This window comes from Panulirus ornatus, chromosome 68, assembly GCF_036320965.1.
Source record: "Panulirus ornatus isolate Po-2019 chromosome 68, ASM3632096v1, whole genome shotgun sequence".
Classification (NCBI taxonomy): Eukaryota; Metazoa; Arthropoda; class Malacostraca; order Decapoda; family Palinuridae; genus Panulirus; species Panulirus ornatus.
The window spans coordinates 10,716,594-10,731,747 of NC_092291.1; the positions used below are offsets into that span (position 1 = coordinate 10,716,594).

Here is a 15,154-nt window from a genome sequence, read left to right on the forward strand (position 1 = left end):
ATTGACTTGAGTTTTGATTTCGTCTTCAAGAAATTACCTATTGACATGTCCAGAAGTGACTGATTTCAGATACATAGAAAGGACAAGAAATGTAATGGGATTTTGATTTCGTCTTCAGGAAATGACGTATTGACAGGTCCAAATGTAACTGATTTCAGATATACAAAAATAAGAAATGTAATATAAGGCACGGCTCTTACTCTGGTTTAAGATGTGAAAACTGCAAACCTTCATGTGTGTGTGTGTGTGTGTGTGTGTGTATGTGTGTGTGTGTTGAGTTTCTTGTCATGAGGAAGTTAATTGTGTTGGTGAGTAAGACTCCAAACAACCACCATGGCGACTTGCACATCCTAGCCAGCCTTCCACACTACAGCTATTTATAACTGCACTGCTTCAAGGCTAATTCCCTTCTTCTCTGTAGTGAGCTAACATGAGTGAGTAGAGTCAGCTTTACAGGATAAAGGATTTTTTCCTTTAAAACATGCTTGTTATACTGGGGTATTCTTTTACTGTTTGTTGTACATGAAATGATCCGCCATCGCTCGTTTTTGTGTACTAGACGCAATTGAAAGTGTAAGGTCTTTGTAGAAGAGTGGGAGGTTGTTCAAAGACAGTGGCTTTGACTGAAGGAAATCATGAAGATGTGACATCTGAACAGCTTTCGGTGAGGGTCCCGATATATTCTAATATTTGGTATCTTTGTACAGGAATGGTATAATGAAAGTGCAATTAGGGACTTGATAAAATGTTCCTGAGGGTAAGAAGTCGGTGCCTGCTGGCCGCCCTGCTGCAAGGGCTCTCGTGGGCAGCCTGGGCCCTGCCAGATACTACGGACCCACAGGCTCTTTGTATGCCTGAAAGAGACTTAAAAGAATTTAATAACTTTCTAAAGAATGAAAACTTCACACAAAGATCTCGTCGCCAGGCGAGCGGTTTTCAACAGCACCAATGGAGTACCCCAGAGCTTGGAAACGAACAAATTCTGGAGAAGATTCGAACTGCCTCTTCGACCAAGCTTGCGTCACCAACTAGTCTGAGCGCGAAATTCTCACAGGGTTACATAGACCTGGGCTCACGGGATCCAGTGGAAGAGGGCGCCGCCACCTTAGCCTTCGTGTTCGACACAACGGGATCCATGTCGGACGACATGCAACAAGTTAAAGATGGCGCGGGTAAAATCCTCTCTACAGTGCTGGAAAAGTTTGAGCGACCCATCCACAACTATGTCTTCGTTCCATTCCATGACCCAGGTAAGTTTGTTGGCTATCCTTTTCTTCGCCTGCTTTTATGATCAATAAATCTTGTTTTAGTTTCTAAACTCTTTCAGGAAATTTAGTCTGATAGGTGTTATGGAGGTGTTTCAGATAAACATTGTTGCACCTTTTACTTTTGAATACGAGATTCTAAATCCACCCAACCTTAGCGCATCGTACACTATGTTGGATTATTGTAGCTCTAGACTTCTTTGCAAAAAAAAAAAAAATGCACTGGAGCAAGTGAGGATATATGTAGACGGCGCTTTTGCAGACATGTGGTTACGTGTCTATACAACGTTCATTAAGTTATGACGCCATTAAGGAAAAAGACTATTTTGGTTAACTTATTATGAAAGCTTTTTGCTTGGTTCTGCATTATTTTCAATTGAGGTTTACAACTGTAAAGTAGCATGATGGTGACATACGTCTTAATTGACTCGAATGCGAATAAATAAGACGATGCGAGGAAATTCTCGCCGGTTAATGAGTGCCATGTGCATCGCCGGCATGTTTAACATCTTATTCCCAACCTGGGACTCGGGTACGCTGAGGCAGTGTTGCCAAACCAAATAAGAATGTCGCTTGATCTACCCTCAGATACCGCTAGAAAAAAAAAAAAATATGTAGCGTGAGGGAAATGTTGCTACAAAAGTAGCATGATAAAAGATTATTTCTGTGTATGAGAATGTCACTTCATTCTCTATTCGAATCTAGCGCTATTCCAGTTAATTATTCTTTGGTCTATGGTATCGTTACATGATTACTGTGAGCGTGGGCTTCCAAGCACAAGTATTTGCCCTTGCTCAGAGCTGTGTAAATAAGTTACCTACCTTGAATTTTGAAAATTTGTTGTAAAACTATATAGATCATTTACTTCGATGCATATATGTATGTTAATCCTTGACCTTTTTTGTGTGTTGCACCCATTCTAAACCCTCCTCAAAAAAAAGTCCATGATTATGAGCACCCTGATTCTGATATCTGATTACAAGCCTCCCTCGTATCAATTTATGACATCACACTCTAGCAGTTCGTGATTATAACATTTGTCGCTGTAATCAGAGGACGATGGTTGTTTCAGTCAGTTGGCATAATTTGAACTTACAACGCTTGATTTTTTTTTTTTCATTTCCATGTCCATTGTGAGGCTGCTTTTATATCTAACGTCATCTAGCCATTCCATACGAAAGTGCTTCATATATGTCTTACTCATGTTAGTTTTTTCTTGCATGTATTACTCATCAGGCGGAGTACTGAGTCAAGTTGGTGGAACACTGGGAGTCATTTGCCGAGAGGTTCAAGAGGTTAATGAATTCCTGATACACTAGTTTCAATTCATCTTCCAAGTGTTAGCTTATTAAGTAGTATTCCACGTCCTCTGTGTGAACAGCAGTCTACAAAATAACAAAAACACTCATCAGGTCATTAGGCTATTAGCTCATTATTATAAATTAGATAACGATAAATGTCAACTCATCGTGATAATCGTGTATTGAACGTGTTTCAAAGAGGGTATTCAATATGTCACTCAGTGAACGTAATTTACATTGCCTTCATATGTCTCGTGATAATGCTATATTTAGCAAGAAATTGTAGACAATTACTAAGTTGGCAATATTGGCTGCCTGCTGTTTACAATGTTAACTTACTATCATTTGTTATATACTGAAGAGAAGGACATTTTGAAATAATTTTTTCTGATTTCTGTCGTAAGCAAAGATAAGATATGATCACCAGGGTTAGGGGTGAATGAAATACAGTATCATGTTTTGATATCATGGCCCTTTATTATGAGTACACGAAAGACCTTTTATTTTTGGAAGTAATTACCGACATGAATTCTTGGAACGGACGTTGTGATCAGTCTGTTGTGTCTATTATACCGTGGTTAGAATGATACCAGTTTGGAAGACGTTGATTTTGGTGTGAGGGATGGCGACAGATAAAGTCTCGGTACAACAATTATACAGTGAACAAACGTTATTCAGCCACCTATTACAACCTCGCTTGCAGTATGATACGAAGGTGGACAACCAAAGAAGAGGCAAGTTATATGAGATACAGCTCGCGTATTATCCTTTATGTTTATGAAGTAGTTCTTAAGTTATCCAGTTTCCAAAAAGTTTGTCATGAATATCGTTGTAAATGTATTGGTCGCAAGGTGGGATCTAAAACATGAGAGCAACAGATCATTATTTGCTGCTGTCCTCGCTGGTTCATCAAATCATTGATGTACTCAGATGTTAACCCGGATATCCGGCACAAATCAAATTGGTACCAAACTAATATTTTTTTTTGGTAGTGTTGCCTGACATGTACTCCAGCAAGCTACATGTCTGGAATGATATGTAGCAGAAAGATCAAGATGGCTATGTCAAGGACTGATCACGCACAGCAACCAAACAAGCGATGCCACAAAACGGAGGCTACACAGGAAACGTAATCGTAGCTATGGGGAGGGGTGTGGGGGAAGGTTGTTAGTGGTCCTTGACCCAGATTATTATTACATGGTCGTGTTGTAAGCCTGTAACTTCTCTCGTTTCTTGACATTAACAATGTTAGTAGGGCAAGGTACTTCAGGTGGAGGGGTTGGATGAACTTATTATCGCACCTTTTGTTTATTCCTTGATATAATCTACTTTTTTCTTACCTAAAGTTAGCAAGTATGAGCAAATTGCATTTCGTTTTCCCGATTCCTTACGGGTAAAATATGGAAATCATATTTTTTTATGAATTAAGATCCCGCAGTCACGCTGGGCCCTATAATTATAATCTACCGTCGAACTGAATAGATACTTAGCGGTATCTAACACGGAGTTTGCTATCACTGTATATCATTAGAATCGGAAGTAAGTAAATAATCTTAACAGTACAAAAATAGTTTCTTAATTAGTGTGACAATAAAAGGACGTATATTTGAACAGTTCAGTATTCACTGAGTCCCGAATCCAAGGATATACAACTGATAACCTTCCGTTGTCCTCAATATTAATATTAACATTTCTCTTATCCGTCTATCTATTCCTTCCTCTTATACAATATCAAATGCCTACTGGTTATAATGCTACCTGTAGCTTCTCCGAAGCGTATCCTTAAACTTAGGGATATTCTGTGGAGATAATATAAGCGGCATTACATCCAGTCACCATTTGAAAGGCATGAGAGCATGGAACATCTGGAGAAGATAGGAGGAACTGAGAAACGTTAAGAGTATAATTGTGATAAAGGTAGGAGTTAATCCAAAACCTCTCCATAAATTCACCAAGTTGACTTACAGAGCAGCTAGGCCGGTAGGAATTCTAATGGAAAAGTTGTAGAGGATATGGTAACGAATGGGAAGTGCAATTAACAGGTTTAAAGTCGTTTTCTTAGTGAAAGACACTATTGCTTAAACACCAGTGACATGGAAAGGGGAGGCGGTCTTTAAAAAAAATTAAGATATCTTGAAAAGACACGCTGCTAAAGAACCTTGACCCATATAAGGCTCATGATCCTCATGTTGGGGCCTCCATCCATATAAGATTCATGATCTTGAAGTTTAAGTGTGCAGAAATGATCACAAATGAATTGCGATGTTGTTCAAGATATCATAGGAGGAAGGTGACATGCCAAGAGAATGGAAAAGGGCAAAGGAGATCGCGAAGTTGAGCTGATCTACAGACCATTCCCTTTGGTGAGTGATCTGTTAATATCGAAAAAAAAATTTGACTGAATGACTACTCTCAAGGACAAACTGCTGAAGTGAGAAGCAACACAGATTCAAGGAAAAGGGAAAGTTTATGTGTTACAAACCTCATAGATCAAAAGTGAAAGTTGAACGAGGTGTGTGAATATGGACAGCAAAAACATTTGAAATTGCAACACATGGATGGTTGGTAAAGAAGCTGTAGCTTCGGGCAGGAATTAGGGAAAGACTTCTTTGAGCGACAGAAAATTACCTGACAGGAGGAGCAAGGGACGTATGAGCCATTTAGAATATATATATATATATATATATATATATATATATATATATATATATATATATATATATATATATTTTTTTTTTTTCTTTTTCTTTTTCTTTTAAACTATTCGCCATTTCCCGCGTTAGCGAGGTAGCGTTAGGAACACAGGACTGGGCCTTTTTTGGAATATCCTCACCTGGCCCCCTCTGTTCCTTCTTTTGGAAAATTAAAAAAAAAAAAAAACGAGAGGGGAGGATTTCCAGCCCCCGCTCCCTCCCCTTTTAGTCGCCTTCTACGACACGCAGGGAATACGTGGGAAGTATTCTTAATCCCCTATCCCCAGGGATAATATATATATATATATATATATATATATATATATATATATATATATATATATATATATATATATATATATATATATATCCCATGGGATAGGGGAGAAAGAACACTTCCCACGTATTCCCTGCGTGTTGTAAAAGGCGACTAAAAGTGGAGGGAGCGGGGGCGTTGGAAATCCCTCCCTCCAGTTGTTACTTCTCTAGAAGGAAAAGAGAACGGGGCCAAGTGAGGATCTTCCCTCTTAGGCTCTGAGCTCAGTTCTCAGTGCTAGCTCGCTAACGTGGGAAATGGCAAATATATATATATATATATATATATATATATATATATATATATATATATATATATATATATATATATATATATGTATATATATATATATATATATATATATATATATATATATATATATATATATATATATATATATATATATATATTTTTTTTTTTATACTATTCGCCATTTCCCGCGATAGCGAGGTAGCGTTAAGAACAGAGGACTGGGTCTTTGAGGGAATATCCTCACCTGGCCCCTTCTCTGTTCCTTCTTTTGGAAAATTAAAAAAAAAACGAGAGGGGAGGATTTCCAGCCCCCCGCTCCCTTCCCTTTTAGTCGCCTTCTACGACATGCAGGGAATACGTGGGAAGTATTCTTTCTCCCCTATCCCCAAAAGAAGGAACAGAGAATTGGGCCAGGTGAGGGTATTCCCTCAAGGCCCAGTCCTCTGTTCTTAACGCTACCTCGCTAATGCGGGAAATGGCGAATAGTTTGAAAGAAAAGAAAGATATATATATATATATATATATATATATATATATATATATATATATATATATATATATATATATATATATATATATATATATATATATATATATATATATCTCCATTCAAACTCACCTCCCAATTGACTTGACCCTCGACCCTACTGTACCTAATAACCTTGCTCTTATTCACATTTACTCTTAACTTTCTTCTTTCACACACTTTACCAAACTCAGCCACCAGCTTCTGCAGTTTCTCACATGAATCAGCCACCAGCGCTGTATCATCAGCGAACAACAACTGACTCACTTCCCAAGCTCTCTCATCCCCAAGAGACTTCATACTTGCCCCTCTTTCCAAAACTCTTGCATTCACCTCCCTAACAACCCCATCCATAAACAAATTAAACAACCATGGAGACATCACACACCCCTGCCGCAAACCTACATTCACTGAGAACCAATCACTTTCCTCTCTTCCTACACGTACACATGCCTTACATCCTCGATAAAAACTTTTCACTGCTTCTAACAACTTGCCTCCCACACCATATATTCTTAATACCTTCCACAGAGCATCTCTATCAACTCTATCATATGCCTTCTCCAGATCCATAAATGCTACATACAAATCCATTTGCTTTTCTAAGTATTTCTCACATACATTCTTCAAAGCAAACACCTGATCCACACATCCTCTACCACTTCTGAAACCACACTGCTCTTCCCCAATCTGATGCTCTGTACATGCCTTCACCCTCTCAATCAATACCCTCCCATATAATTTACCAGGAATACTCAACAAACTTATACCTCTGTAATTTGAGCACTCACTCTTATCCCCTTTGCCTTTGTACAATGGCACTATGCACGCATTCCGCCAATCCTCAGGCACCTCACCATGAGTCATACATACATTAAATAACCTTACCAACCAGTCAACAATACAGTCACCCCCTTTTTTAATAAATTCCACTGCAATACCATCCAAACCTGCTGCCTTGCCGGCTTTCATCTTCCGCAAAGCTTTTACTACCTCTTCTCTGTTTACCAAATCATTTTCCCTAACCCTCTCACTTTGCACACCACCTCGACCAAAACACCCTATATCTGCCACTCTATCATCAAACACATTCAACAAACCTTCAAAATACTCACTCCATCTCCTTCTCACATCACCACTACTTGTTATCACCTCCCCATTTGCGCCCTTCACTGAAGTTCCCATTTGCTCCCTTGTCTTACGCACTTTATTTACCTCCTTCCAGAACATCTTTTTATTCTCCCTAAAATTTAATGGAGGAAGTGAAGTGTTTTAGATATCTGGGAGTGGATCTGGCAGCGGATGGAACCATGGAATCGGAAGTGGATCATAGGGTGGGGGAGGGGGCGAAAATTCTGGGAGCCTTGAAGAATGTGTGGAAGTCGAGAACATTATCTCGGAAAGCAAAAATGGGTATGTTTGAAGGAATAGTGGAACCAACAATGTTGTATGGTTGCGAGGCGTGGGCTATGGATAGAGTGGTGCGCAGGAGGATGGATGTGCTGGAAATGAGATGTTTGAGGACAATGTGTGGTGTGAGGTGGTTTGATCGAGTAAGTAATGTAAGGGTAAGAGAGATGTGTGGAAATAAAAAGAGCGTGGTTGAGAGAGCAGAAGAGGGTGTTTTGAAATGGTTTGGGCACATGGAGAGAATGAGTGAGGAAAGATTGACCAAGAGGATATATGTGTCAGAGGTGGAGGGAACGAGGAGAAGAGGGAGACCAAATTGGAGGTGGAAAGATGGAGTGAAGAAGATTTTGTGTGATCGTGGCCTGAACATGCAGGAGGGTGAAAGGAGGGCAAGGAATAGAGTGAATTGGATCGATGTGGTATACCGGGGTTGACGTGCTGTCAGTGGATTGAATCAGGGCATGTGAAGCGTCTGGGGTAAACCATGGAAAGCTGTGTAGGTATGTATATTTGCGTGTGTGGATATATGTATATACATGTGTATGGGGGTGGGTTGGGCCATTTCTTTTGTCTGTTTCCTTGCGCTACCTCACAAACGCGGGAGACAGCGACAAAGCAAAAAAAAAAAAAAAAAAATATATATATATATATATATATATATATATATATATATATATATATATATATATATATATATATATATATATATATATATGCCTTAGCCACTAGTGGTGGATGAACAGCTGAGTTGACTGTAGGGCGACTGCCACAACCAGGAATTGAACCTATACGCTTGACCCTGGGCAGTCCTTGAATGCACCATGGTCAGAAATGCTAAATGCTGCTTTTTCAGCATTATTACTAAATCCAGAGCCTCATAAAATCTTTTATAACAGTGATTTGATTAAATATGCTAATCTTGATGTACAAAGTTTTTAATGCTGTAGCAAGTTGCAAGATTCTTCCATTGCACGGCTGATGTACATCCTTGCCCCTCTTCTCATCCTCTGAGAGGGTGCCTCTTTTGCTTGATTGTCTTAGCTGTATTGGTAATTAGAATCCAAGCAGCACTACACTGTGTCTATTTATGACTTCTTAAAGTTTGTTATTGCATTACAGAGGTGGGACCCATAACTGTCACAGCTGATCCAAAGGAATTTCAGGAGTCATTAAATCAGTCATTCATCTTTGGTGGTGGTGACTGTCCTGAGATGGCTTTAAGAGCAATCAAGAGGGCTCTTGAAGTTAGTCTTCCATCCTCTTATATCTATGTCTTCACTGATGCTCGTGCTAAAGACTTTTATCTTTTGGATGATGTACTGAAACTAATACAAAAGAAGCAGTCACAGGTCAGTGCATTCCTGTGGTGTTATGTAATTTGTATCAGTACAACAGTGGTATGGTTTTTAATTAAAGGAATATCAAAGTAATCAACAAATATGTTTCTTTCCTGTAAGTATGGTTTAATTTTAGATGAGATCAGAAGAATGAGGCATATATCTTTGTGCATATTACATTGACACCAAGCTAGATTAAGTTTAAAATTTTAGAATTATGAATATCATCTTTCTTTAGTGGCATTAGAACTGATCATGATTAAAAGATTTGTAAAGACACCCCAGCTAAAAGTATCCTATCCTTGACAGGTGGTATTTGTGATGACGGGGGATTGTGGTAATCACTCTCATGTAGGCTACAAAGCTTTTGAGATTATTGCATCCACTTCTTCTGGCCAAATCTTCCATCTAGATAAAAGTGATGTTAAGGAGGTTTGTTACCACTGTATTTAACTTATGTAATAGATTGTTTCATTGAAGACAAACACAGGTATAAAAACAGTGAGGGTTATGACAATAAGAGTTCATATTGTTGAGTTTTATTCTATGGATGTGGTATTTATTGAATGACTTTCTTTGATCATTTTTGTTGTATTTTTTTATGAATTACAGGCTCACTTTTCTAACCAAAGAACTATGTAGTAATCTTTTAAGTGTAGTATAACAGTTTTTCTCATTTGGAAAGGATTTTGTATTCTACTTTGATTCTGTTTGATTTCATCACCCTAATAATTTCAACTAATACATGTAGGTATGTCTTTAAAGGTTACAACAGCTGACATGCTTTGTGCTTTAATCACAAAACATGTTTTGATAGGGAAAAAAGAAACCAATATAGTTCTTACTGTCCTCCTGTTAAATATGATGGCTTAGCTTCATTTGTACAGCTCGGTATGATCATTTGTGACGCTAATAATAAGTTATTTCATATGCCTATCTCTACAGATCAGTATGCAGGTTGAGGATCAAAAGGCTATTCATTTATAGCAGATATGGATGTTTCTTGCTTCTTAATACATGCACATTGTTGGTTGCCACTTTAAGTTGTATTTGCTTAATAAATTTCCAAAGGCTTAGGACTTCAATAATTTTCCCAACTGTGGCTGCACACCTTAGTCTATATACCTTGTATGTCTGTATTTCTTTACTATCTTGGAGCCTGTCTTGTCTTCACATTCCAGGTTCTAAATTTTGTGAGGCTGTCACTGGACTCCCGTAAAGTGAATCTGCTGTCCATTGATCGTGAAAGTGAGGGTCCTGGTGAAGAAAATTTGCCACTCCAGATTGACCGAACACTCAAACAGTTCACCATCTCTGTTTCTGGAGAGAAACCCAAAATTCAGGTGAGATTTTTCCCATATCATTTGAGATTATACAATAAGAAAGGGATTGCTGTTTTGGGTATAAAGAAACCTTCAGAAACCAAATGATATAATGTTCTTAATACATGTTAACATTGTCTCTGATAGACTTTTATTGATACTTTTATAGGATTCTAAACAGACTGTAGATATGCTGTCTTATGAGAATAGAAATAGTGTATAGTTTGGATCTGTTTTTAGAGTATAGGCTTATCATCCAAGTGTACATTAATGGTAGCCTTTCTTCTGTTGTGCATAATTTTACTGGAGGGCTTGACTTTAGTTTCATGATGACAAGGATTTTGTTATCTTCTCACCCATGGAAATATCTTCATAATTCTTTGAATGAGCTGTTTCTTATTTGGATTTTAATGCTGTTTTATTTTGCAAAATAAGTTATATCCATGAGGATTAACTTACCTTGACCAGAAATCATGTGAGTATGGTAGGTTGATGTTCACAAGGAAAAAATGACTTTATAGCAACTTGCGTAGGCACATTATGTCTAGAGATTGAGGTGAGTGTTATGAAGAAGGTATCTACTCTTACCATTCACATGCTTATGGGAGCTAGGAATGAGTATAGCAGAATAAGAAAAGAGTTGCAGAGAAATTTTGAAAAGAATATTGTGGATAATACAGGAGAAAATAAAATTTTTTTCCATAAACTTGTTAGAGATAGATTGTTGATTTAAGAGCAGCTGATCAGGTTATGGGATTCAGAGGGAAAAATAGTAGAGGATGATGTGAGGAACTGAATAACAACTTCAAAAGTGTTTTTGCTGTGGAAGAAATTAATAGCCCTATCACTAGTGAGATGAGGTGGCGAGGAGGCTTTAGAAAGTATTGATATATCATTGCTTCCAGATCCCCCCCCCCAGCTTGTGACTCATTTCTGCTTTCATATATGAATATATGTGTGTATGAATATGTACTTGTGTATATATGTATGTTTATGTGTATATGTTGATAAGTATATGTATGTATCTGTATGGGAGTTTACGTATATGAGTGGATGGTTTTTTCTTCATCTGTTTCCTGGCACCACCTCACTGATGTGGGAAAGGGTGATCAAGTATAATAAGTAAGTATAGATGTGTATATGTGTACCCAATAACAGACTGTTTTTCATAATGGAAAGGCTTAGATGTAGAAGTGCATGGAAACAGTTGGAAGAAGGTTACTTGATGAGTAATGATCAGAACTGTTTATATGGTTACCCAAAGGTTTGGATTAGCCAGCCCAGATTAACTGGAAAATACCAGTCAACTTCGCATTAAGAAGGTGAGTTGTAGAGGAATTTAATCCTTGTCTCTCTTTAGATCTTTGGTCCACAAGGGGAAGATATAAGCCAGGATAAAGAAGTGGAGAATCTTCTAGCACTGGACAATGTAAAGATTGTAGGAGTAAAGGAGCCATCACCAGGTGAGTGCTACTTCATTGACAACAAGCATTTATAAAGCTTCATGAATAAGCTTTGCAACACTTTTATAAAGGGTATAAAAACTTGAAGATTGTGTAGTGTGAAGAAGTAATAAAGAAGGTGCATGGATGGTATGATTATGTAGAATGTATTGCAAATTATATGCTGATTAGGAAGATATATTGTTGTACAAATGAAGATGATAAGTAGGAGAGGTAGACCACGGATCAGATTGTTAGATATAGTAAGAGTATTAGAAGGCTCGAGATATTTTAGATGAAGATGTGAGAGGAATAATTTAGATTGTTCACAATGAAAGTATTTTGTTTATGAAAATGGTATGAATGGAAACTTTGGTTTCAGTTTAATGTGAAATAAAAATTCTTTGAAAATTGTGGTCAGAATTGTGGAATTTCATGTTTCACTTGTTCCAACGCACTCATTGGATGAATAGATAGAAGACATTAGGTAGTGCTGCAAAGTGGTTAAGAAAAAGAAATGTCAGTAAGAGAGAGGGCAGTCATCCTTTGCACTGGTCAGGCAAAGCTATGTACATTATGTTTTCCCCTGGTATCTGCATTCTTAGTAAATTGGCTTTTGGCAGGTCGTTACAACATCTCAGTGGGCAGTGAGAGCAAGTACACTGTACGGGCAACTGGACTCTCCTCTCTTAACTTTGAGCATGGGTTTTCACTTAAACCTACTACTAATTTTAAAGAGACCTACCATAGACCCATCAAAGGTAAGATACCCAAGAGTGATTTCAGAATTGTACATGTCTATGTTATTGTCAAGCTTCATTTGCATGATATTAGTAAACACTTTATTTATAGTTGATTTGTGAACAGAGTTTTAGTAAAAAGTTATTTCAACTATGTAGTATTTTATTTTGACATGGATAATCATCATACCCATATTGTATTTTATTGACCTTTGCTGTCAGTACACTGCAATGATGGTTATCCACACCCTATTTATTATAAAAAAGTAAAGGTAAGGGAATCTTGATTCCAGTATGGTTTTGAAACACTTTATTCTTATCTAAAAGTGGTTAAAAAGACAGTATAAGCTTGTTAAATTGCAATTATGAATTACTGATAATGTTTATGTTTCTATGCAATGGGTACTGTAATTGTACAAGGTCAGCTCTGCTTCTTAAATGCTAGACTATGTGTAACTGCTGCCCATCCTTACCATAACACCAGCTTCCCACATCCTCCACCAAGAAATCTACCTCTTGCTCACTTAACAAAATGCAGGTGTTTGCTGCCATTATCCGCTCATAACCTGCCTCCTCATAGATATATATTGTCAAACATTTTATTTTGACCTATGAATACATACATGTGAGAAATACTTAGAAAAGCAAATGGATTTGTATGTAGCATTTATGGATCTGGAGAAGGCATATCATAGAGTTGATAGAGATGCTCTGTGGAAGGTATTAAGAATATATGGTGTGGGAGGCAAGTAGTTAGAAGCAGTGAAAAGTTTTTATCAAGGATGTAAGGCATGTGTATGTGTAGGAAGAGAGGAAAGTGATTGGTTCTCAGTGAATGTAGGTTTGCGGCAGGGGTGTGTGATGTCTCCATGGTTGTTTAATTTGTTTATGGATGGGGTTGTTAGGGAGGTGAATGCAAGAGTTTTGGAAAGAGGGGCAAGTATGAAGTCTGTTGGGGATGAGAGAGCTTGGGAAGTGAGTCAGTTGTTGTTCGCTGATGATACAGCGCTGGTGGCTGATTCATGTGAGAAACTGCAGAAGCTGGTGACTGAGTTTGGTAAAGTGTGTGAAAGAAGAAAGTTAAGTGTAAATGTGAATAAGAGCAAGGTAATTAGGTACAGTAGGGTTGAGGGTCAAGTCAATTGGGAGGTAAGTTTGAATGGAGAAAAACTGGAGGAAGTAAAGTGTTTTAGATATCTGGGAGTGGATCTGACAGCGGATGGAACCGTGGAAGCAGAAGTGGATCATAGGGTGGGGGAGGGGGCGAAAATCCTGGGAGCCTTGAAGAATGTGTGGAAGTCGAGAACATTATCTCGGAAAGCAAAAATGGGTATGTTTGAAGGAATAGTGGTTCCAACAATGTTGTATGGTAGCGAGGCGTGGGCTATGGATAGAGTTGTGCGCAGGAGGATGGATGTGCTGGAAATGAGATGTTTGAGGACAATGTGTGGTGTGAGGTGGTTTGATCGAGTAAGTAACGTAAGGGTAAGAGAGATGTGTGGAAATAAAAAGAGTGTGGTTGAGAGAGCAGAAGAGGGTGTTTTGAAATGGTTTGGGCACATGGAGAGAATGAGTGAGGAAAGATTGACCAAGAGGATATATGTGTCGGAGGTGGAGGGAACGAGGAGAAGAGGGAGACCAAATTGGAGGTGGAAAGATGGAGTGAAAAGATTTTGTGTGATCGTGGCCTGAACATGCAGGAGGGTGAAAGGAGGGCAAGGAATAGAGTGAATTGGATCGATGTGGTTATACCGGGGTTGACGTGCTGTCAGTGGATTGAATCAGGGCATGTGAAGCGTCTGGGGTAAACCATGGAAAGCTGTGTAGGTATGTATATTTGCGTGTGTGGATATATGTATATACATGTGTATGGGGGTGGGTTGGGCCATTTCTTTTGTCTGTTTCCTTGCGCTACCTCACAAACGCGGGAGACAGCGACAAAGCAAAAAAAAAAAAAAAAAAAAAAAAATATATATATATAATATATATATATATTATATATTATATATATATATATATATATTTATATATTATATATATATTTATTTATATATATATATATATATATGCCTTAGCCACTAGTGGTGGATGAACAGCTGAGTTGACTGTAGGGCGACTGCCACAACCAGGAATTGAACCTATACGCTTGACTGGGCAGTCCTGAATGCACCATGGTCAGAAATGCTAAATGCTGCTTTTTCAGCATTATTACTAAATCCAGAGCCTCATAAAATCTTTTATAACAGTGATTTGATTAAATATGCTAATCTTGATGTACAAAGTTTTTAATGCTGTAGCAAGTTGCAAGATTCTTCCATTGCACGGTGATGTAATCCTTGCCCCTCTTCTCATCCTCTGAGAGGGTGCCTCTTTTGCTTGATTGTCTTAGCTGTATTGGTAATTAGAATCCAAGCAGCACTACACTGTGTCTATTTATGACTTCTTAAAGTTTGTTATTGCATTACAGAGGTGGGACCCATAACTGTCACAGCTGATCCAAAGGAATTTCAGGAGTCATTAAATCAGTCATTCATCTTTGGTGGTGGTGGA

The 15,154-nt window shown here is 38.1% G+C and overlaps 1 protein-coding gene across 1 annotated transcript in view; it reads left to right on the forward strand.

The window, feature by feature from the left end:
• LOC139747411 (hemicentin-1-like) overlaps positions 1–15,154 on the forward strand; it is a 206,042-nt gene that overhangs the window by 3,065 nt on the left and 187,823 nt on the right. Inside the window, exons 2-7 of the mRNA XM_071659742.1 lie at positions 708–1,250; positions 8,883–9,112; positions 9,410–9,532; positions 10,282–10,443; positions 11,783–11,885; positions 12,488–12,625. Of these exons, the coding sequence (XP_071515843.1) occupies positions 746–1,250; positions 8,883–9,112; positions 9,410–9,532; positions 10,282–10,443; positions 11,783–11,885; positions 12,488–12,625 (1,261 nt within the window). The 5' untranslated portion in view covers positions 708–745. The remainder of the gene's footprint in view (positions 1–707; positions 1,251–8,882; positions 9,113–9,409; positions 9,533–10,281; positions 10,444–11,782; positions 11,886–12,487; positions 12,626–15,154) is intronic.